Source organism: Oryctolagus cuniculus, chromosome 9, assembly GCF_964237555.1.
Source record: "Oryctolagus cuniculus chromosome 9, mOryCun1.1, whole genome shotgun sequence".
NCBI lineage: Eukaryota > Metazoa > Chordata > Mammalia > Lagomorpha > Leporidae > Oryctolagus > Oryctolagus cuniculus.
Window position 1 is genome coordinate 134697750 of NC_091440.1, and position 20434 is coordinate 134718183.

Below are 20434 nucleotides of genomic sequence, written 5' to 3' on the forward strand. Positions count from 1 at the left end.
GTGGAGGCAGCGGAGGATGACCCAAGTGTTTGGACCCCTACTGCCCATGCGGGAGACCCAGATAAAGCTACTGGCTCCTGGCTTTGGTCTGGCTCAGTTCTGATCACTGTGGCCATCTGCAGAGTAAACTAGCTGATGGAAGATCTCTGCTCTTGCTCTCTCTGCATAAATTTGTCAAATAAACAAACAACTCTTTTTAAAAAGTTACATCAGTGGCTATCACCCTTCTAACAGCATGGTACATTCTAGAATGTAAGGAGAATGCTAAAAATCAATAGTAATTCATAAGAATATAAAGTACTAATAATTAGCTTAATAATGTCATTAGAAGCCTGTATTTAAAAAAAAAAAAAAAAAGGCCCATAATTCTATGTGAATGTCCTACAGGCACCTCATTCAAAATACACAAAAACTGGTTTTGCCATTTTCTTCTCCCATCCTCACTTTCGCTGTTCTACTAACATGAGAAATGGCCACCAACACCCAAAACTCACATGCCAAGCCCACACCCCATTCGGGCTCTTCCTCTCCTCACTTCTCTAGTTCTACCATCTAGTCAGCACATATGGCCACTTCTCCTTTAAAACCATCTTTGTACTGCTCCTCCTTCAAACAGCTAACTTGCCTCTAAGCTCATCCAGTCTTTCTCATCTTCGAACAATGTTAGAACCAGGCAAACCTGGGCACAGAGTCTCCCAAGTAGCCTCACCATCTTCAGTCTCCGGCCCCTCGCACTGATCTTCATTTATGTCCAGAGAGATTAATGTTAAGGAACAACCCTTTCCTCTCATCCTTATTCAAGATGAAATAACACGATCCTCACTGGTCCCTCGCCACCAGCCCAACACTAAATACTGTCATCCGCTCCCCCACCAAGAATCTACACAGTCCCCAACACCAAGAACAGCACGGAGTAATGTGCTCTTCATCTCACAAGTGCTCAGTAAGGGTTCATGGACAGAAGGGGAAGGAGACAGGCGGCAAGAAGGGAGACACTGAGGAACAAGAACAAAGAGCTGGCCAGCTTCACGACAGAGTGCTGAGACTGTGACACAAACAGCAGAAATTCAGGAACAGAGGGGCATGGAGCCTTCTCCAATGGTACCCAGCCTTCCACCTTCAGAATAAGGCCATGGAAACAAGCAATGCTCACTCCAGAGCCTCCCATCTTTTTTACTTTTTTTGTAATATTTATTTATTTATTTGAAAGTCAGTTACACAGAAAGGAGAAGCAGATAGAGAGAGACACACAGAGAGAGGTCTTTCATCCACTGGTTCACTCCCCAGTTGACCACAATGGCCGGAGCTGCACTGATCCGAACCAGGAGCCAGGAGCTTCTTCTAGGTCTCCCACATGGGTACAGGGGCCCAAGCACTTGGGCCATCTTCTACTGCATTCCCAGGCCATAGCCGAGAGCTGGATCGGAAGTGGAGCAGCCAGGTCTCCAACTGGCACCCACATGGGATGCCGGCACTTCAGGCCAGGGCGTTACTCCACTGTGCCACAGTGCCGGCCCTGAGCCTACAATCTTGACTATCAGACTCTCTGACCACCACTGAATACCGCACAGCTCAAAGAACTGGGAGTCCCTGGGAAGAAACTGGGGCCACATCAGGTATGCTATAAAACAGAACGTTTTCTGGTGATTCATGTTGCTGCACTACTGAATTTTCTTTTTATAAAAAAGACTTATTTATTTATTACATTTCCAAGTCAGAGTTAGAGAGAGGGAAAGACAGAAAAGAGATCTTCCATCTACCGGTTCAGTTCCCAAATGGCTGCAATGGCCAGGGCTGGGCCAGGCTGAAGTTGGAAGCCAGGAGCTTCATCTGGGTCTCCCATGTGGGTGCAGGGGCCCAAGTACTTGGGCCATCTTCCACTGCTTTCCCAGGCCTTAGCAGAGAGCTGGATCGGAAGTGGAGCAGCCAGGACTGGAACCAGTGCCAGTATGGGATGCCGGCGCTCCGAAGTGGAGAAGCTGGACTGGAACCAGTGCCAGTATGGGATGCCGGCGCTCCGAAGTGGAGAGGCTGGACTGGAACCAGTGCCAGTATGGGATGCCGGCGCTCCGAAGTGGAGAGGCTGGACTGGAACCAGTGCCAGTATGGGATGCCGGCGCTCCGAAGTGGAGAGGCTGGACTGGAACCAGTGCCAGTATGGGATGCCGGCGCTCCGAAGTGGAGAGGCTGGACTGGAACCAGTGCCAGTATGGGATGCCGGCGCTCCGAAGTGGAGAGGCTGGACTGGAACCAGTGCCAGTATGGGATGCCGGCGCTCCGAAGTGAGAAGCTGGACTGGAACCAGTGCCAGTATGGGATGCCGGCGCTCCGAAGTGAGAAGCTGGACTGGAACCAGTGCCAGTATGGGATGCCGGCGCTCCGAAGTGGAGAGGCTGGACTGGAACCAGTGCCAGTATGGGATGCCGGCGCTCCGAAGTGGAGAGGCTGGACTGGAACCAGTGCCAGTATGGGATGCCGGCGCTCCGAAGTGGAGAGGCTGGACTGGAACCAGTGCCAGTATGGGATGCCGGCGCTCCGAAGTGAGAAGCTGGACTGGAACCAGTGCCAGTATGAGATGCCGGCGCTCCGAAGTGAGAAGCTGGACTGGAACCAGTGCCAGTATGGGATGCCGGCGCTCCGAAGTGGAGAAGCTGGACTGGAACCAGTGCCAGTATGGGATGCCGGCGCTCCGAAGTGGAGAGGCTGGACTGGAACCAGTGCCAGTATGGGATGCCGGCGCTCCGAAGTGGAGAGGCTGGACTGGAACCAGTGCCAGTATGGGATGCCGGCGCTCCGAAGTGGAGAAGCTGGACTGGAACCGGCGCCCATATGGGATGCCGGCGCTGCAGGCAGCAACTTTAGCTGCTACACCACAATGCAGGCCCCACGGCTGACTGTTCTTATAACACTATCATTAAAAATAATCAGGGATGGCACTCTCACATAGTAGGTTAAGCCTCGGCCTGTGGCGCCGGCATGCCAAATGGGTGCAGGTTCATGTTCCAGCTGCTCTACTTCCAATCCAGCTCCCTGCTAAACGCCAGCAAAAGCAACAGAAAATGGCCCAAGCGCTTGGGCCCCTGCACCCACATGGGAGACCAAGAAGAAGCTCTTGGCTCCTGACTTCAGATTAGCCCAGCTCTGGCCATTGTGGCCATCTGGTGAGTGAGTGAACCAGCAGATAGAAGACACCTCTCTCTGCCTCTCCCTCTCTCTGTAACTCTGCCCCTTAAATAAATAAATAAATAAATGTTTTAAGAAACAATCACCATAATGCTGAGTGTTCATTACGCATCAGGTACAGGTACACATCACACACACCATCTCCTTCAGTAGTAACAGTTACTAAATAAGACAGATGCTATGGGGCAGGCATGAGTAAAACCACTGCCTGCAGTGTTGGCATCCCAAATGGGTGCTGGTTTGAGTCCCGGCTGCTCCACTTCTGATCCAGCTCTCTGCTATGGTTGGGAAAGCAGTGGAAGATGGCTCAAGTCCCTGGGCCCCTGCACCCATGTGGGAGACCCAGAAGAACCATCTGGTTCTGGGCTGATCGGTTCAGCTCCAGGTGTTGCAGCCAACTGGGAAGTGAACCAGCGGATAGAAGACCTCTCTCTCTCTCTCTGCCTCTCCTTCTTTTTTTTTTTTTTTTTTTTTTGACAGAGTGGACAGTGAGAGAGAGAGACGGAGAGAAAGGTCTTCCTTTGCCGTTGGTTCACCCTCCAATGGCCGCCGCGGCCGGCGCACCATGCTGATCCGATGGCAGGAGCCAGAAGCCAGGTGCTTTTCCTGGTCTCCCATGGGATGCAGGGCCCAAGCACCTGGGCCATCCTCCACTGCACTCCCTGGCCATAGCAGAGAGCTGGCCTGGAAGAGGGGCAACCGGGACAGAATCCGGCGCCCCGACTGGGACTAGAACCCCGTGTGCCGGCACCGCTAGGCGGAGTATTAGCCTAGTGAGCCACGGCGCCGGCCTCTCCTTCTCTCTTTATGTAACTCTTTCAAATATATAAATAAATTAAAAAATATACAGGTTCTATATATATTTTTACAGGTGAGGAAAGTGAGAAACAGGAGCAAAGTAACTAAACTGCCCATTGTAGCAAAGCTAATAAAATATAAATCTGAGATGCTTTACATTTGCCCTCTCTGATGTCCCAGTGTCAGCAGACACTGCTGCCATGACCTCACAATTGTGATTCACAGCCTAAGAATTTTATAGTTCTTCATTTCAAAGTTTCACAAGCTAATCATTTGAGCCCGACCTCCTGGTAACAGAAGGGCAGAGGACCGTGGACTGGCCCACGGTCAGCTCAAACTGGAGACCTAAAAATTCCTGACATCAGAGTCCCCCTGCATCCCTGAATCAGTTGCTATTTCCGCGAACATCTGAAAACAGAGACGTGAGACACAGACAGGAAGCTGCAGCAGCCACCACGGAGTAAGCGGCCTAACAAAGAAGTGACCTAAGAAAGAAGTGGCCATCACTTGTTAGCGCTGAGGTCACGCCACACGCCACTTTGAAAGGTCACACGACTAACAGGTGCAGAACGCCGAGAACTCAGAGACGAGTCTGAACGGCAAACGTTGCTTCCTGGGAGACTGGAAGAGGGAACGAGCGCACAGAGCGCAGTACTCCTGCTGTTACTCAAGTGCGGCGCGGGGCCGGGATGTGGGTACATGGCCTTCGGGCTGTACTTGGAACAAAGCCAGAGACAGATCTGGCACTGTCCCTTCATCTTGTGGCCCTGCAAGAAAAAACTAGACACTGGAAACCCCCAAGTCACTCCCACAAATCTTATACACCGAAATTCTAGTTCCTCCCGACATGCGTGCAGGCAGAATGCAGAAGCTCCCATCAAAGGCTGTCCTGGTTGTTCTTTTTAAAAAAGGTTTACTTACATATTACTTCATTTATTTGAAAGTCAGAGTGACAGAGACTGAGAGATTCCACCCACTGGCTCACACCCCAGACACCCACAGTATCCAGGGCAAGGCCAGACTGCACCACAAGGCCAGAACTCCATTCAGGTCTTCCACGGGGTAGCAGTGAACCAAGCGCCTGAGCCATCATTGGCTGCCTTTCCAGGAACATTAGCGGGGAGCCCTTATCATGGTATTGACACAGGATGGACAAACAGACCAATGAAAGATAATACGCCCAAAAATGGTACACATACATGGATAACTAGGGGGATAAATGTTACATCCTTTTTTTCTTTTCAGTTTCTATGAGCTACCTCAATTAACTTTTACAAAGAAGCAACATTTTATTTACACTGCTTTTGATGATGTTACTGAGTCCACTACTTTCAGATTTCAACAGAAGGCACAGTTTGGACCTTGAAATCACGGATAAAAACTGGGCTCTTATTTCAACTATTATTTTCTTTCTTTTCATTAAATACTATATTCCAAAGCTTAATATATATTTTTAATGAAAGTTTTCACCACAACAGGACTGCCTGCCAACAACAAAGGCCTAAAACACAGTTCACCTAACTCTTCATTGATAAACTTTAGTTTTATTCATATAGATGTTCTCCAGCCTTAACCCTAATCCTAATCATCTTTAATTTACAAAATCCCACAGTCAGTTCTAAATCTTCATGTTCAGAGAGGGAGAGAGAGAGAGAGAGGGAGAGAGGGAGGGAGGGAGGGAGGGAGGGAGAATTGAGATCTTCCATCCACTAGTTCACTCCCCAAATGGCCACAACAGCCAGGGCTGGACAGGGCCCAAGCTAGAAGCCTGTAACTCCATCCTGATCTCCTACTTGGGTAGCAGTGAACCAAGTACTTGGGCCATCCTCTGCTGCTTTCCAAGCACATTAGCAGGGAGCTGGAAGGGGAGCAGAACAAGTGGGAAACAAAATAGCATTCCCATTTGCATGCTGAAATTCACAGTTGGTAACTGAGCTATTCACTGGCCCCATTCTTTGAATTCTTAACTCCACTGAGTCACAGCCAAGTCCCCAGTCTTTCTGGACGTCCTTCTTAGCTGGGTCCTGCAGCACACATTCCTCAGTTCTCTTGCTATCTCCCTGGCCTCTACTTTTCAGTCTGAATGGATGCTTTCTGCTCATAGCCCCAACTCAAACACTGGCACATCTCGGAGTTCAGCCCACGGGCTGCTCCCGGTCTCTCTCTGGTCTGCTGCCGAGAGAGCTGACCCGCACATCCTCTGACACCCATGCTGTTCTCTCAAGCCCAGGCCCACCCACTTAGCTTCCACTCATTAATTCTAGTGCCTCCAAGACCCTTCTCCCTTTAGAGGTTTAATATGCACCTCAAACTCAAATTGTCCAAAATAGAACTCCTGATGGTTCCTCCTCAGCCCTGTGTTCCCAGAGAAATCCCCATCTCTAAAACGAAGACGCACCCTTGCATCTGCTCAGGCAGAGGAAACTTAGGATAATCCCTAACACGTCTCCTACTCCCAGCCTGCATCTGCAGTCCACCTGTGAGCCTGGCGATCACCAGACAAGGTGTCCGGCCACATCTCCCTTCTGCGTGGCTACCAGCCCGATTCAGACCTCACCACTGCTCCACACGCTGCCGCAGCATCCTCCTAGCTGGTCCCCTTGCTCCACCTCTCGTCTGCGAGCCTCCTCCCCACATCACCACAGGAGCGACCTCTGACATGTGGACTCGCCATGCCACGCCTCTGCTCCGAATCCTACAGCGGTCTCCAGTGTTAGAGCCATAAACAGGCCCTGCTGTAACTTACAATATCCCGAGTGTACGAGCAGATTCACTAAGACCTAAAGCAGTTGGAACTTCTGAATTCTCTCTTACAGAGCTCCTTTGAAGACCTTGAAAGAAGCCCTACAAGTGGCACATGCATCATTTCCTGTTCGTTTGTTTGTTTTTCCTTAAAGGAGGCCACCTTAAACTGCTTAGCCTTCAGGCCCTGGATCTAATGCAGCTACCTAATTTCGGCTCCTGCACGAACTCTCTGACTTCACTGCCCACACCCCTCCCTCCGCCCCGGCTGCACCTGCACAGAACGCTGCAGGAACCTGAGGCATGCTCCCCCACAGCATCAGTGAGGAAGGCACTCACCACACATCTCACCAAGGAAGGAAGCCACCACAGGCTTTTCACAACATGAACTTTCTGAAAACTCTTGTTATGCGTGAACTTCAAAAAGTTTCTGCAAATATAAATTTATCTCTTCATGTTTTCTCAAGTATTCCCATGCATGTGCAATTCACAATTAAGCAAGAAGGGCACACAACTGGCAAAATAAATGTGCCAACAAGACTACCCTACATGGATGCCGCCAGTGGTCACACCACTGCTATTCCATGTCTTTAAGTCAAACTTCACTAACTCAGAACAATAAGACTGAAGAACAGGTATAGAAAATAAACTACTCTTGGGGGCTGGCACTGTGGCACAGTGGGTAAAACTGCTGTCTCCAGTGCCGGCATCCCATATAGATGCCAGTTCAAGTCCCAGCTGCTCTATTTCTGATCCAGTTTTCTGCTATGGCTTGGGAAAACAGTGGAAGATGGCCCAAGTCCTTAGGCACCTGCACCCATGTAGGAGACCCAGAATAAGATCCTGGCTCCTGGCTTTGGATCGGCGCAGCTCCGGCCATCGCAGCCAACTGGAGAGTGAATCAGCAGATGGAAAACCTCTCTCTCTCTCTGCCTCTCCTTCTGTCTCTGTGCAACTCTTTCAAATAAATAAATAAATCTTTAAAATAAAAATAAAAATAAATAAATAAATAAATAAGGAAATGACCTACTCTCAAGCACACAGAATTCTGGTCAGGAAACAACAGGGGTGATTCTAGGGACTGAAGAAAGTACTGTGCTATTCCAATATCAATGAGTCTTTCTACTTGGAAGAGAACTTCTTTTTCAAGTGACATCTGTTCGGTTTCCAGTGCAGCAAGCCCTTGATTTACACAGAAACCTGCGCACCAAAGGAACAAAGCTTTCTATTGAGGGGCGTGGGTGAAGAGGGAGGCGAGAGAGGGAAAAGGGCTTTGGATTCAGCTTTGCTGACTCAAAGATGTCACTGGACCACCCAAGACAATGGCAGCGTCCGGCGGTTCATGGACACAAGTTTTAACGGAGTTAAACTCAGAACAATGGTCTAAAACGACGGCCAGGAAGAGCACTTACAAGTGCTTCACAGAGAAGACGGAGAACAGAACAAGCAGGAAGAGGAGTGGAGGGGATGGAACAGGAAGCAACGCTGACGACACAGTATGCCAGAGGGGCCAAAAGAGAGTGAACGTTCTAGCAGGGGTGTGAGATGTGCCCCAGAACAGACCAAGCGACTACTGCCTCCGACAGGCACAGGCTGTTAGCAACGTGGGAGGGGCAGTGTCAGTCAAGCGGAACCGGGGACACAATCCCTACACTCACCTCCCGACACATGCAAGTGCCCAGGCCAACTCCCGAACACGCCCTGACAAGTTATTCCCACAGGAGACTGCCCATGGTCACCGCCCATTTATAACCCTCCTGCCTAGTCGAATTAGCAGCACCTTCTCCTCTGCCCACACATTTATCAACGTGTTACGTGGGGTGGACACTTTAGAGCCCTAAAATAAGAGAATGCATCCCAACAGCTAACAAATCAAATTCAGCTTTCATACTTCCGGGTCTCCCCACACACACCCCTAAAACAAATCTGTGTTTTCAACCTCTGTAAAATACTAGAGATCTGGCAATGTTGGTCCCATGTTCCCAAAGTGCCTTTTCCAAAAAAATATGCACATCCCAGAATTCTACACACACTCAGTTTCCTAGAGGCGCCTCACTGCGCTCATATGTGCTAAGCGCATAGTCCCCACAACTGAGGATTTCAACTCGACCTTCTCTCCAAGAGGAAGCAGTGACCCAGGGACGTTGGGGCCCAGTGCCCACAGGAGCAGGGCCAGGGCAGTTTCCCGAATCCCAGGATGCTGGCACCGAAACACGCACATTTCTCCAGACGCTGCCTGCCTTCCCTTGGAGGGAAATGGAAACGATCTGTCCATACAGTTTTTACTGAAGAGGCAGCCCTCATGGTTGACCATTATCAATCGGTGGAATATTTGCAAACAACTAGCAGAGGATCCTGAGTGTTCAACACGAAGAAATGATACAGGTCTGAGCAACAGATATGCCAAGCGGGCACCCGGAGCTGACCGCACACTGTGAGCGACGTTCCATCGTAACGGGCCAATTACTGAAATATTTTTAAAAGGCAGTTCTCATCACTCACAGAAATACTAAAAAAATGGATCACTCGTAGCAAGTTCCTTGATATGTCCTCAAAGTTGAGGAAAAGCTTTATGGCAGGGCCAGCACTGTGGTGTAGCAGGTAAAGCTGCCGCCTGCAGTGCCAGCATCCCATACAGGTGCCAGTTCAAGTCCCGGCTGCTCCACTTCTGATCCAGTTCTCTGCTGTGGCCTGAGAAAGCAGTAGAAGATGGCCCAAGTGCTTGGGCCCCTGCACCCACATGGGAGACCTGGAGGAAGCACCTGGCTTCTCACTAGCGCAGCTCCAGCCATTGCAGACATTTGGGGACTGAACCAGTATATAGATGGCTTCTCTCTCTCTGCCTCTGCCTCTGCCACCTCTCTGTAACTCTTCCTTTCAAATAAATAAATCTTAAAAAAAAAAAAAAAAAAAAAAAAAAAAAAAAAGCTTTAGGGCAATTTCTTCCAACTCTCTTCTTTAAATGAACCCTACTTGTTTGACACCTAAGTCCTGTGTCAATGACATTGCTTTTTTCTGAAGGTCAGCATCCCTGCCTTCAATCTCAAAAATAAAAAATCTCATTCAAATCCCAAAATATCTTAAGGAAAAAAATAAACCAACCAACCAACCCTGCCTTGCTAACTGAGCCAACACCATTAAAAGGAAAAGCAGACGCTGTGAGGTGCCTGCCTCAGAATTCCTGTGCTTCCCCATCACCCTTGAGGTCCCAAAAAAACCCTTCAAGTCTCTTAGACCACGTTCCCCCCACACCTGCACCACATCTCCTGCAACAGTGAACAGGGACCTCACACTCAGCAGGACGCCGCTGAGGCCAGGGCCACTCCCCTCGGCCCCATGCCCCATTCTAACCAACCTGTGCAGATCTCCTACGTACTGACCCAAAGACCCCAAGACCAAGGGCATTTAGAAAAGCTCAGGGATGGCACAGACGTTGGAAGCAGGCTTCAGTCACCCGAGAGCCCCCTGAGACACCCTGTTCTGGTCCACTGCTTCACTGCATTTCCACCCGGCACACAGAGCCAGGAAGGCTGACTGCGCCTCGGGAGGACAGGGCCAGCTCTGCTCTGCCTTGGACAACGCGTGCAGAGTCCACAGAGCTGCCTGTTCCTACCTTCCCAGGGCTCCCCTCCGCTTGGCCTTGATTTATTTTATTTTCATTTCACTGGCGGACGATGTTTCCTTTGGTGTCTGTTCATCTTAGGGGTTTTCGTTGACTTTGCTTTGCTGTTTTCCACTGGACTTTACTTAGGCTACATCTGAGAGTGTGGCATCTACAAGGGTTGCACTACCAACGGTAATTTGTATGGTCTGAGGCTCACAGCAAATTCTAAACCCAGGACTACTCTATTTAGTTTATCAATACTGAAGCTACCAGGAACTGTAACATGTTAAGGTCATAACAAATTTAAGTCATAAACAGAAACATAACCAAAAGAAGTCAGTTTTCCTTTTCCATTTAATCAATGGGGTCCATGTGATCAATCAGTAGTCCACCTACTTAAGGATGGCTTCTCCTGAGCCATCCACCCACGGAAACATGCTCACCCACAAGGACACGCTCACCCATGAGGATACACTCACCCACGAGGACACACTCACCCATGAGGACACGCTCACCCACGAGGAAACGCTCACCTGTGAGAACACTCTTCCCCCACAAAAACATGCTCACCCATAAAGACAGGCTCCACCCATGAGGACACTCTCATCCACAAGGACACACTCAGCCACGAGGACACGCTCACCCACAAGGACACGCTCACCCACAAGGACACGCTCACCCATGAGGACACGCTCACCCACGAGGACACGCTCACCCACGAGAACACGCTTCCCCCACAAAAACATGCTCACCCATAAGGACAGGCTCCACCCATGAGGACACACTCACCCACAAGGACACGCTCAGCCACGAGGACACGCTCACCCACAAGGACACGCTCACCCACGAGGACAAGCTCACCGATGAGGATATGCTCACCCACAAGGACACACTCAGCCACGAGGACACGCTCACCCATGAGAACACACTCACCCATGCAGATACGCTCACCCATGCAGACACGCTCACCCACGAGGACACACTCACCCACGAGGACACGCTCATCCACGAGGACACGCTCACCCATGAGGACACTCTCACCCACGAGGACACTCTCACCCATGCAGACACGCTCACCCACGAGGACATGCTCACCCATGAAGACACGCTCACCCACGAGGACAAGCTCACCTGTGAGAACACGCTCACCCATAAGGACACGCTCACCCACAAGGACATGCTCACCCACAAGGACACACTCAGCCACGAGGACACGCTCACCCATGAGAACACACTCACCCATGCAGACACGCTCACCCACGAGGACACACTCACCCACGAGGACATGCTCACTCATGAGAACACGCTCACCCACGAGGACACGCTCACCCACGAGGACACTCTCACCCACGAGGACACTCTCACCCACGAGGACATGCTCACCGATGAGGACACACTCACTTGTGTAGACACACTCACCCATGAGAGAACACTCTCCATGAGAACACATTCACCCACGAGGACACACCTGCCTGTGAGAACAGACACTAGCCCACAAGGACACACTTGCCCATGAGAACAGGCCCATGAGGACACACTGGCCGAGGACTTTGCAAGTCTTTCTGATCAACAAAGGGAGAGGAAAAACCTCTCATCACATTTCACTAATTATATTCACCACTCTTCACTTTGACCAACAAAATTGTGATGAGTAGCTGATTTTCAGGCAATTTAATTAAATGCCTTTATTAGTGATTATATACACACACACACACACACACACACACATATAAGTTGTATCTAAAGATGAAGGTAATTTTAAAAAAGAGTTGAAAATAATGGATACCACCATTTACAACTTAGTAGGTAAATACAGAAAAATATATACTCAACTGAAGGAAAACTAACCCAAAGCTTTGCACTGGCTTTCTGCTTGTACTTTCTCTAAGTTTCTTTTTGTTGTTGTTGGTTTTGTTTTTTTTTCTTTTTTTTTTTTTTTTTTGACAGGCAGAGTGGACAGTGACAGAGAGAGAGACAGAGAGAAAGGTCTTCCTTTTGCCGTTGGTTCACCCTCCAATGGCCACCGCACCGCACTGATCCGAAGGCAGGAGCCAGGTACTTCTCCTGGTCTCCCATGGGGTGCAGGGCCCAAGCACTTGGGCCATCCTCTGCTGCACTCCCTGGCCACAGCAGAGAGCTGGCCTGGAAGAGGAGCAACCAGGACAGAATCCGGCGCCCCAACCGGGACTAGAACCTGGTGTGCCGGCGCCGCAAGGCGGAGGATTAGCCTAGTGAGCCGCGGCGCCAGCCACTTTCTCTAAGTTTCTTAAACAAAAGGCCTGGCTTTTCTTATCGGCTGTCTTGCTGATAACGAGCCCTGACTGCAAGCGCAGAGCCCTGGGTGTCACCGTGCGACTCCCTCGTGCATTCAGATTGCCCACTTGGGGTTTGCTTCTCAGAAGCTGCCCAGTTCACGACGCAAGCTGACTGCTCGGCAGATCAGAGCAAGCACAGCCGCCTTCTGCACGGATGCATTACGAGCCTGGACCCATTCATGTTTCCTTTGAAGCCACAAAAATAAAACCCTTATGCTCCTATTAGAAGCCTAAGAAAGGCATCTATTATGCCAGTAGGGTGAAAACGTGGCCTTTGACACAGGGACAACCACGCCGAAAGGGCGCTCTTACAAGCGCGCAGGCGAGGACGTGCAGCCCCCCAGGAAAGCTTCGAAGGCCTAAGGCCGTATATCCCCAAACAGATGGCATCACGCACCGGGAACTACGGTGTATGGACGCCTACAATGCAAAGGATCCTTTCCAAGCCCCCTCTCCCGCCTCGACTGTGTACTCCGGTGACTGCGGCAGGTGCCATTCTCCTCCCGTATCGTTAGCGTCCCTCTACAGAGCGACAGTGAGGACTCATGGTCGTGTGGGGACGAGACCCCAGCAAGCAGGAAGCTGATGTCACGTGCAAGGTTTCCACCAGCAGCAGGGGGATGATGCTGTAGAAGGCTGTGATTCCTGCATTCTACTCTGCTCCAGGAGTCTGAATTTTACAGGGAAAATTACTATTAAAATACCTATCATTGCAGCTCCATCCACAACAGATAAGATATGGAATCAACCCAGATGTTGATGAAGACTCAATAAAGAAATTATGGGATATGTGCACCACAGAATACTACACAGTGGTAAAAAAAAAAAAAAAGAAAAAAAAGAAATCCTATCCTTTGCAACAAATGGATGCAATTGGAAAACATTACACTTACTGAAATAAGCCAGTCCCAAAAAGACAAATACCATGTTCTCCCTGATCTGTCATAACTAACAAAGCACTTAAAAAGTCATCTATACAAGTGAAATTGACACTGAGATGCGATGGCTTTGAACAGCCCTTGTCTCAACTGTTGAGGAACAGGCTTTTTGATACTATTTGTTGAACTCTTAGTGTAGGGTTAATCTTATGAGTATAAAGTTAACTGAAAATATATCAGAGAAAAAGTAAGAATGGGAATAGGACAGGGAGGAGGAAGAAGGGTGGCAGTGCTGATGGGAGTATGGTGAGAATAATCACTGTGTTCCTAAAGTTGTATGTATGAAGTGCATGAAGTTTGTACACCTTAAATAAAAGATTTTTAGGTTAAAAAAAAAAAACTACCTTTCACAGATTGATGGAATCATAAAATGACAGAAACTGCTTTGTAAGACAGTATGGAATTATCTAGTATCTATGTGCACACGCCCTAAAACTCAAACACGAATTCACAGCAACCTTGTTCCCGACAGCAGACAGAACTGTTCACCAACAGAACAGGTGTATGAACCGTGATACACTCAGACGACGAAATTCTGTAAGCAGTGAAGACGAATGATGGTTGCTACATGCACAGGGCAGGTGGAACGAGAAGCAAAGCTGAGAGAAGAGGAAAAGGCAGGGGAAGCCTCAGGCATATCTTTACTTTTCCAGCTACACAAGATGGAACCAGCCGAAAGAGCAGGGTCGTCCTCACTGGGATTCAGCTTTTGCATTTTTGCTTTTAATCTATAATTCTGCCAGGGGAAAAGTAAATAGTACTAGTGTAAACCAACAGATTACGGTAAAAATGTTCTGTGATGATGTTACAGAGCTCATAGAAAACCCTTCTGGATTCAAATTTAGTTTATTATAGTCAAGTTACCCATCAACAAGTAATCTCTAAAAGATCTCTAAAAAGTAAAAAAAAAAAAAAAACTGTTTAGTACATCATACACAACAAATACCACTTGATCTAATTCATACATAGAATCTAAAAATACAGAACTCAGTGCAAGTACAGGGCTTAACAGTGGTTCCCTGGGGCTGGGGAGCAGGGCGAGTTTCAGCTGCATTGCAGGAATGAACTTCAGAGATCTACGGGGCATGCGAGGGACCACGGTTAACAGCAAAGCAACGCGTTCCTCCAAACTGCCAAGAGCAGATTTCAAGAGCTCTCACCACCAACAAGCATGTGAAGTAACGCACACGTCAACTGATTCAGCCATTCCACACTGTACACGTCACAGCTACAAGCTGGCCAGCACAAATGCACACAGTTTTTGTCAAGTTAATAAAAGCAAACAAATAACAAACAATTAGGGGAACCCGCGAGGAGGCTGCCACGGCGTCCCGGAGGCGCCCCGGTGCTTGCTTACCTGCGACGCCGCACGGCCTGCGTGGCGGCAGTGGTGTCCTCCCCGCGTCCCGCCTGTAGATGAGGTGCGGCTTGTTGTGCGAGTCCTGGGGCTCACTGCCGTCCGCATTCACCAGCGGCTCCAGGAAGTACTCCCCATCGTGCGCTTTAAATGCTCCCATCTGAAAATGCAGAAGAGGAACTGTTGCCAGCCCCGGCTGAGGCCCAGAAGCTGCACGCACCGGGTCCCCACACGGCCACTGTCCCCGCCCCGCGCTCTGGGAGGCGCCCCAGGAACACCGGCACCGAGGGACAGTCAGCAACAGTCCTCGGAGGGGAACGCTGAGCCACCAGATGCAGGCGCGAGGGATTCCGTGTCCTCTCACAGGAGTCTTCACGGGACAGGCCTTTCTTCTGAACCTAGGACCCACTGCTCACAGACAGCCTCCGCCAACCAAGGCCGGTCCCGTGACGGCTGCTCCCTGGGTGCAGGCTCTCATGCTCCCCGCTGAGAACTCTCCAGCCAGCCCTGCCCTCACCTGCAAGCCCTGGAGCCCAACCTTCAAGGTGTCGCCTAAACAAACAGCTTTCCGCACGTTTCATCCATGCACCCACGAGCTAGTGTTCTCTCTCCCCGCTGGACTCACGCAGTTCTTTTTAAGAGAAGGCTGGGTCACATCACTCTCCTGGAACGCGAAACTAATGTCTCTCAACAAACAGGCAAGCCCTCACAGCGGTCTCCAAGGCCCCACCTGACCCCAGGCACCTGCGGAGCTCACACTCTGACAACAGCCCAATCTCTCCACTTCCGCCCCAGGGCCCCAAGGGCGCCACGCCTGCTGGCTTTGTTGTTTCTCCACTGGACAAGCTGAGCCCAACCTCAGGACCTTCTACCTGAGGGCACCCTCATCCAGCACCTCAGGGCTCAGTCCCCCTTCCATCACCCACCTCACAGAACCTTTGTCCTGCCTCACTTCTCTTCCCAGTGCTCCTCACTGCCTGGTGTGTGTGCATTTGCTATCCGATGCCACTCAGGAACACCTGAGCCCCGGGAGAGCAGGGCTTTGCCTGCCCCCTTCTCTATATGCCCGCAACATCCCAACTTCTGAGTACACCAAGTGGAATGGACAAACAGTGGAGACCTTAAGACGTGAACTTGGCCATTGGCGGGTGAACCAACGGCAAAGGAAGACCTTTCTCTCTGTCTCTCTCTCTCACTGTCCACTCTGCCTGTCCAAACAAAACAAAACAAAACAAAAAAAAACGTGAACTTAACCTAGCAGCCCTGCATTTATGGTTGGAGTAAACACTACAGGCAGGTGCGCAACAGAGGCTGTGACCTAGAGTCAGGTGACACAACCAGTATGGTGGTGAGGGTGTGAACAGGAAGATCCCAAGCTCCAAAGCCTGAAAACACTCAAAGAAAAAGAACTTCCAATGGAGATCATTATCAGGGCAAACATAGTGAACCAAATTAAACAAAAAATGCTACCAATACGGACAGAGGTCAGAGCAGCAGGACAGAGGCTCCCATGCCGGACCTGCCTCCTGGGAAGAGCAGAGGATGCCAGTGTTACAGAACTTGCCCTCAATACGAGAACACGAAACACCCAATCACATTTATGTGAGTAGTGTGAACTTTCAGCAAAGCCTGACAGAGACAGTACCAGAACCAAACAAACAAAAATAACAACAGGACAAGCTCCTATGGAAACATCAAGGGTGAAGTTAGAAACCGAACCAGCAAAAGAAATCCGGGAGGGGCCCACGCTGTGGCACAGTGGGTTAACGCCCTGGCCTGAAGCGTCGGAATCCCATACGGGCGCCAGTTCTAGTCCCTGCTGTTCCATTTCTGATCCAGCTCTCTGCTATGGCCTGGGAAAGCAGAAGATGGCCCAACACCTTGGGCCCCTGCACCAGCGAGGGAGACTAGGAGGAAGCTCCTGGCTTCAGATCAACACAGCTCCAGCTGTTGTGGACAACTGGGGAGTGAACCAGCGGATGGAGGACCTCTCTCTCTCTCTGTAACTCTTTCAAGTAAACAAAATAAATCTTAAAAAAGAAAGAAAAAGGAATCCGGGAACATGTGAAGAGAACACGTGACCAGGTGGCGTTTATCACAGGATGGGAAGTATGGTTCAAATTAGGAATACATTTCTGTTATTCATCACAATCATCTACATAAATTTGTAAAATCACATAGTTTGGCCGGCGCCGTGGCTCAATAGGCTAATCCTCCACCTTGCGGCGCCGGCACACCGGGTTCTAGTCCCGGTCAGGGCGCCAGATTCTGTCCCGGTTGCCCCTCTTCCAGGCCAGCTCTCTGCTATGGCCAGGGAGTGCAGTGGAGGATGGCCCAGGTGCTTGGGCCCTGCACCCCATGGGAGACCAGGAAAAGCACCTGGCTCCTGGCTCCTGCCATCGGATCAGCGCGGTGCGCTGGACGCAGCGCGCCGGCCACGGTGGCCATTGGAGGGTGAACCAATGGCAAAGGAAGACCTTTCTCTCTGTATCTCTCTCTCTCACTGTCCACTCTGCCTGTCAAAAATAAAAAAAAAATAAAATAAAATAAAAAAATCACATAGTTTGATAAAATTCAATCAATGTTTTTTAAACACAAATTTTTAAAGACATACTTATTTGAAAGGCAGAGTGACACAAAGAGAGTGAGACAGCAGGATCAAGACAGAGAGATCGTCCAACTACTGCTTCACTCCTCAAATGCCGACAGTAGTCAGGGCTAGGACAGGCCAGTCAGGAGCCAGGCACTCCACCTGGGTCTCCTGTGTGGGTGGCAGGGGCCATCATCCATCACTTCCCCAGGCACATCAGCATGGAGCTGGATCGGAAGCAGAGCAGCTGGAATGGGAACCAGTACCCGGATACGGATGCTAGCATTCCAGGGCAGCCTAACCCACCGTGCCGCAACACAGGCCTCCAGTACACACTCAGAAAATTGGTGCTCGCTTTATAAATTATACTTGCTTTTAAAAAATGTTTATCTTAATTTGGAGTCAGAGACAGATCTTCGATCTGCAGGTTCCCTTAGAGAGACCGACAGATCATGTTCCCACCACTGGTCACTCCCCAGCTGCTTATAATGGCTGCAGCTGCGCAGAGGCAGGACCCTAGCAGACCCCAGGACTCAGCACGGGTCTCCCACGTGCGTGGCAGGATCCTGTGTTAGTCATCACCGCTGCCTCCCAGGGGCTACAATGGCAGGAAGCTGGAGCCAGGAGCTGGGTATCAAACCCAGGGATCCTAGGGGGGGATGGGGCATCTTAACTGCAAGGCTCAATGCCCACTTCCTCAATAAGTGTTTTTGATTTGGAAACAATAAAGTGGAGCAGAAGTAGAAGGATGCTTCCTTAACATGACATGTATCACAGCCAGGAAAAAAAACAAAACAGCATCATGTAAAATGAAGATCCACTGAAAACACTGCCTCTTAATCAGGAACGCAAGCCTGCCCTATACTAAAAAACAGAATCAGATAAATGAAAGAGATTAGATATACAAGGAGTTGAAGAGGAGCAAGTAAAACTGCCATCTTCCTAGATTATATCAGTACTGACCTTCAACATAATAAAATTAACTGAAGAAGTACCACGAACACTAAGTGAATTTAGAGACACAGTGAATTCAGGCTTTAAGAATTGTCCTATATACTACAATAGCAATTACAACGTAGTGTGGAAGAAGCAACCCCATTTACAAAAATTAAACAAGTAAGATGTCTGACAGATACTGCACAATGCCGGGGCTCCCTGGAGAACCAGAGCGCACACAGAACCAGCTGGGTCTGCGAAGAGTGTGACCTCCAACATGGAGGGCTCCACACAAACCCCGACTCTTAAAAATACTGACACATTCTTAATATTCAAACTGCAGAGGAAGATTATCAGAAATACCAAGATGATTGTGGGAGGACACTGAGGCCAGATGGGAACTACACAGCACCAGAAGGTTGGCAAGTGCATACAAAAGTCTCGAGGCCAGCACCTGCAGAGCCGCGGGCTGGGCAGAAAGGTGCACACGAAATCCTGCATCACACAGAAGTTCACAGAAATCCTGCATCACACAGAAGTTCACAGAAATCCTGCATCTCACAGAAGTTCACAGAAAGTGTGTCTGGTGAGAAACTGCGCTCGCACTTCAAAACAAGCTTGTCTTTCAATTTCATTTTCCATGAACTTTCTGAAGTTCATTTAGATAGGGGAAGCATGTCAAATCGATGTGAAACTGAGTATTTCTTTAACAATACAGCAGCAACTAGACAGACAGCTGGAAAAAATTATTTTGGATCCACTGTACATAGATTAAGTCTCAAAGGATCCATGGTATACACATTCAAAACAAACCATAAATGCGTTAGAAGATAATTCCTTTTCGACTTTGCAGTAGCATCAGTCATTCTAATATACTAAAATCTAAACTTCTACGTGGCATAAACACTCCACGGAGGGTCAAAGGCAAAACCAGCAGCAAGACACACTGCTCCTCTGCCACCGAGGGGACTGCCAACGGACGCTCTGAAAAGGAGCTGTTTCTGTACTGCGCTTTTAAAATTCCAAAAATGTTTCAATGTTTAAATCCTCGAAATCAATTTAAAAAAAAAAATCAGACCAGGATTCAAAGTAAAGATGGGTAGGAACACTAAGAGGCATATCACAAAAAGGGGCAAATTTTCAGCTTCATTCAGAATAGACAGGCATACTAAGTGGAGAAGTCATTATCACCTATGAGATCAGCCGATCTTTCAAAGCTTTTACTGTTCTCCAGGTACATGTCTGTGGACAAACAGGCACCTTGGAATTACTGTCGAGAATGGAGACGAGTGTACTCATGATGTACAGCAATTCAGCAACACCTATCACAAGTACGGATGCACTTGTCCTCTGGTGCTGCAGCCCACCTGTGAGAGCTCACCATCCATGCAATGAAGGTCTGCACAGGTCGAATTCTTTTTTTTTTTTTTAAGATTTTATTTATGGGGCTGGTGCTGTGGCATAGTGAGTAAAGCCACCGTCTGCAGTGCCAGCATCCCATAAGGGTGCTGGTTCAAATCCTGGCAGCTCCACTTCCCATCCAGCTCCCTGCTAATAAACCTGCAAAAGCAGCAGAAGATGGTCCAAGTGCTTGGGCCCCTGCACCCACAGGGGAGACCCAGAAAAAGCTCCTGGCTTTGGATCGGCCCAGCACTGGCTGTTGCAGCCATTTGGGGAGTGAATCCATGGATGCAAGATTAATCTCTGCCTCTGCTTCTGTTACTCTGTCTTTCAAAATAAATAAATAAAATCTTTTAAAGTCAGAGTAACAGGGAGAACAAGAGACCTCCCATTCTCTGGTTCACTCCCCAGATGCCCGCTGGGCCAGGCTGAGGCAGGGAACCAGGTGCTTCTTCCGTGTCTCCCATGTGGGTAGCAGGGGCCCAAACACCTGTGCCATCCTCCAGTGTTTTCTCAGGCTGTTAGGAGGCAGCTAGATTGGAAGGGGAGCAGCCAGGACAAGAATTGGCA

The 20434-nt window shown here is 49.4% G+C and overlaps 1 protein-coding gene across 4 annotated transcripts in view; it reads right to left on the minus strand.

Annotated features, from left to right (window-relative positions):
• The window catches only part of ADAMTS20 (ADAM metallopeptidase with thrombospondin type 1 motif 20), a 174154-nt gene that overhangs the window by 140250 nt on the left and 13470 nt on the right, over window positions 1-20434 (minus strand). For all 4 annotated transcript variants that reach the window (XM_051850403.2, XM_051850406.2, XM_051850402.2 and 1 more), the window contains exon 3: window positions 14938-15097. In XM_051850403.2, coding sequence (XP_051706363.1) covers window positions 14938-15097 — 160 coding nt within the window. The remainder of the gene's footprint in view (window positions 1-14937; window positions 15098-20434) is intronic.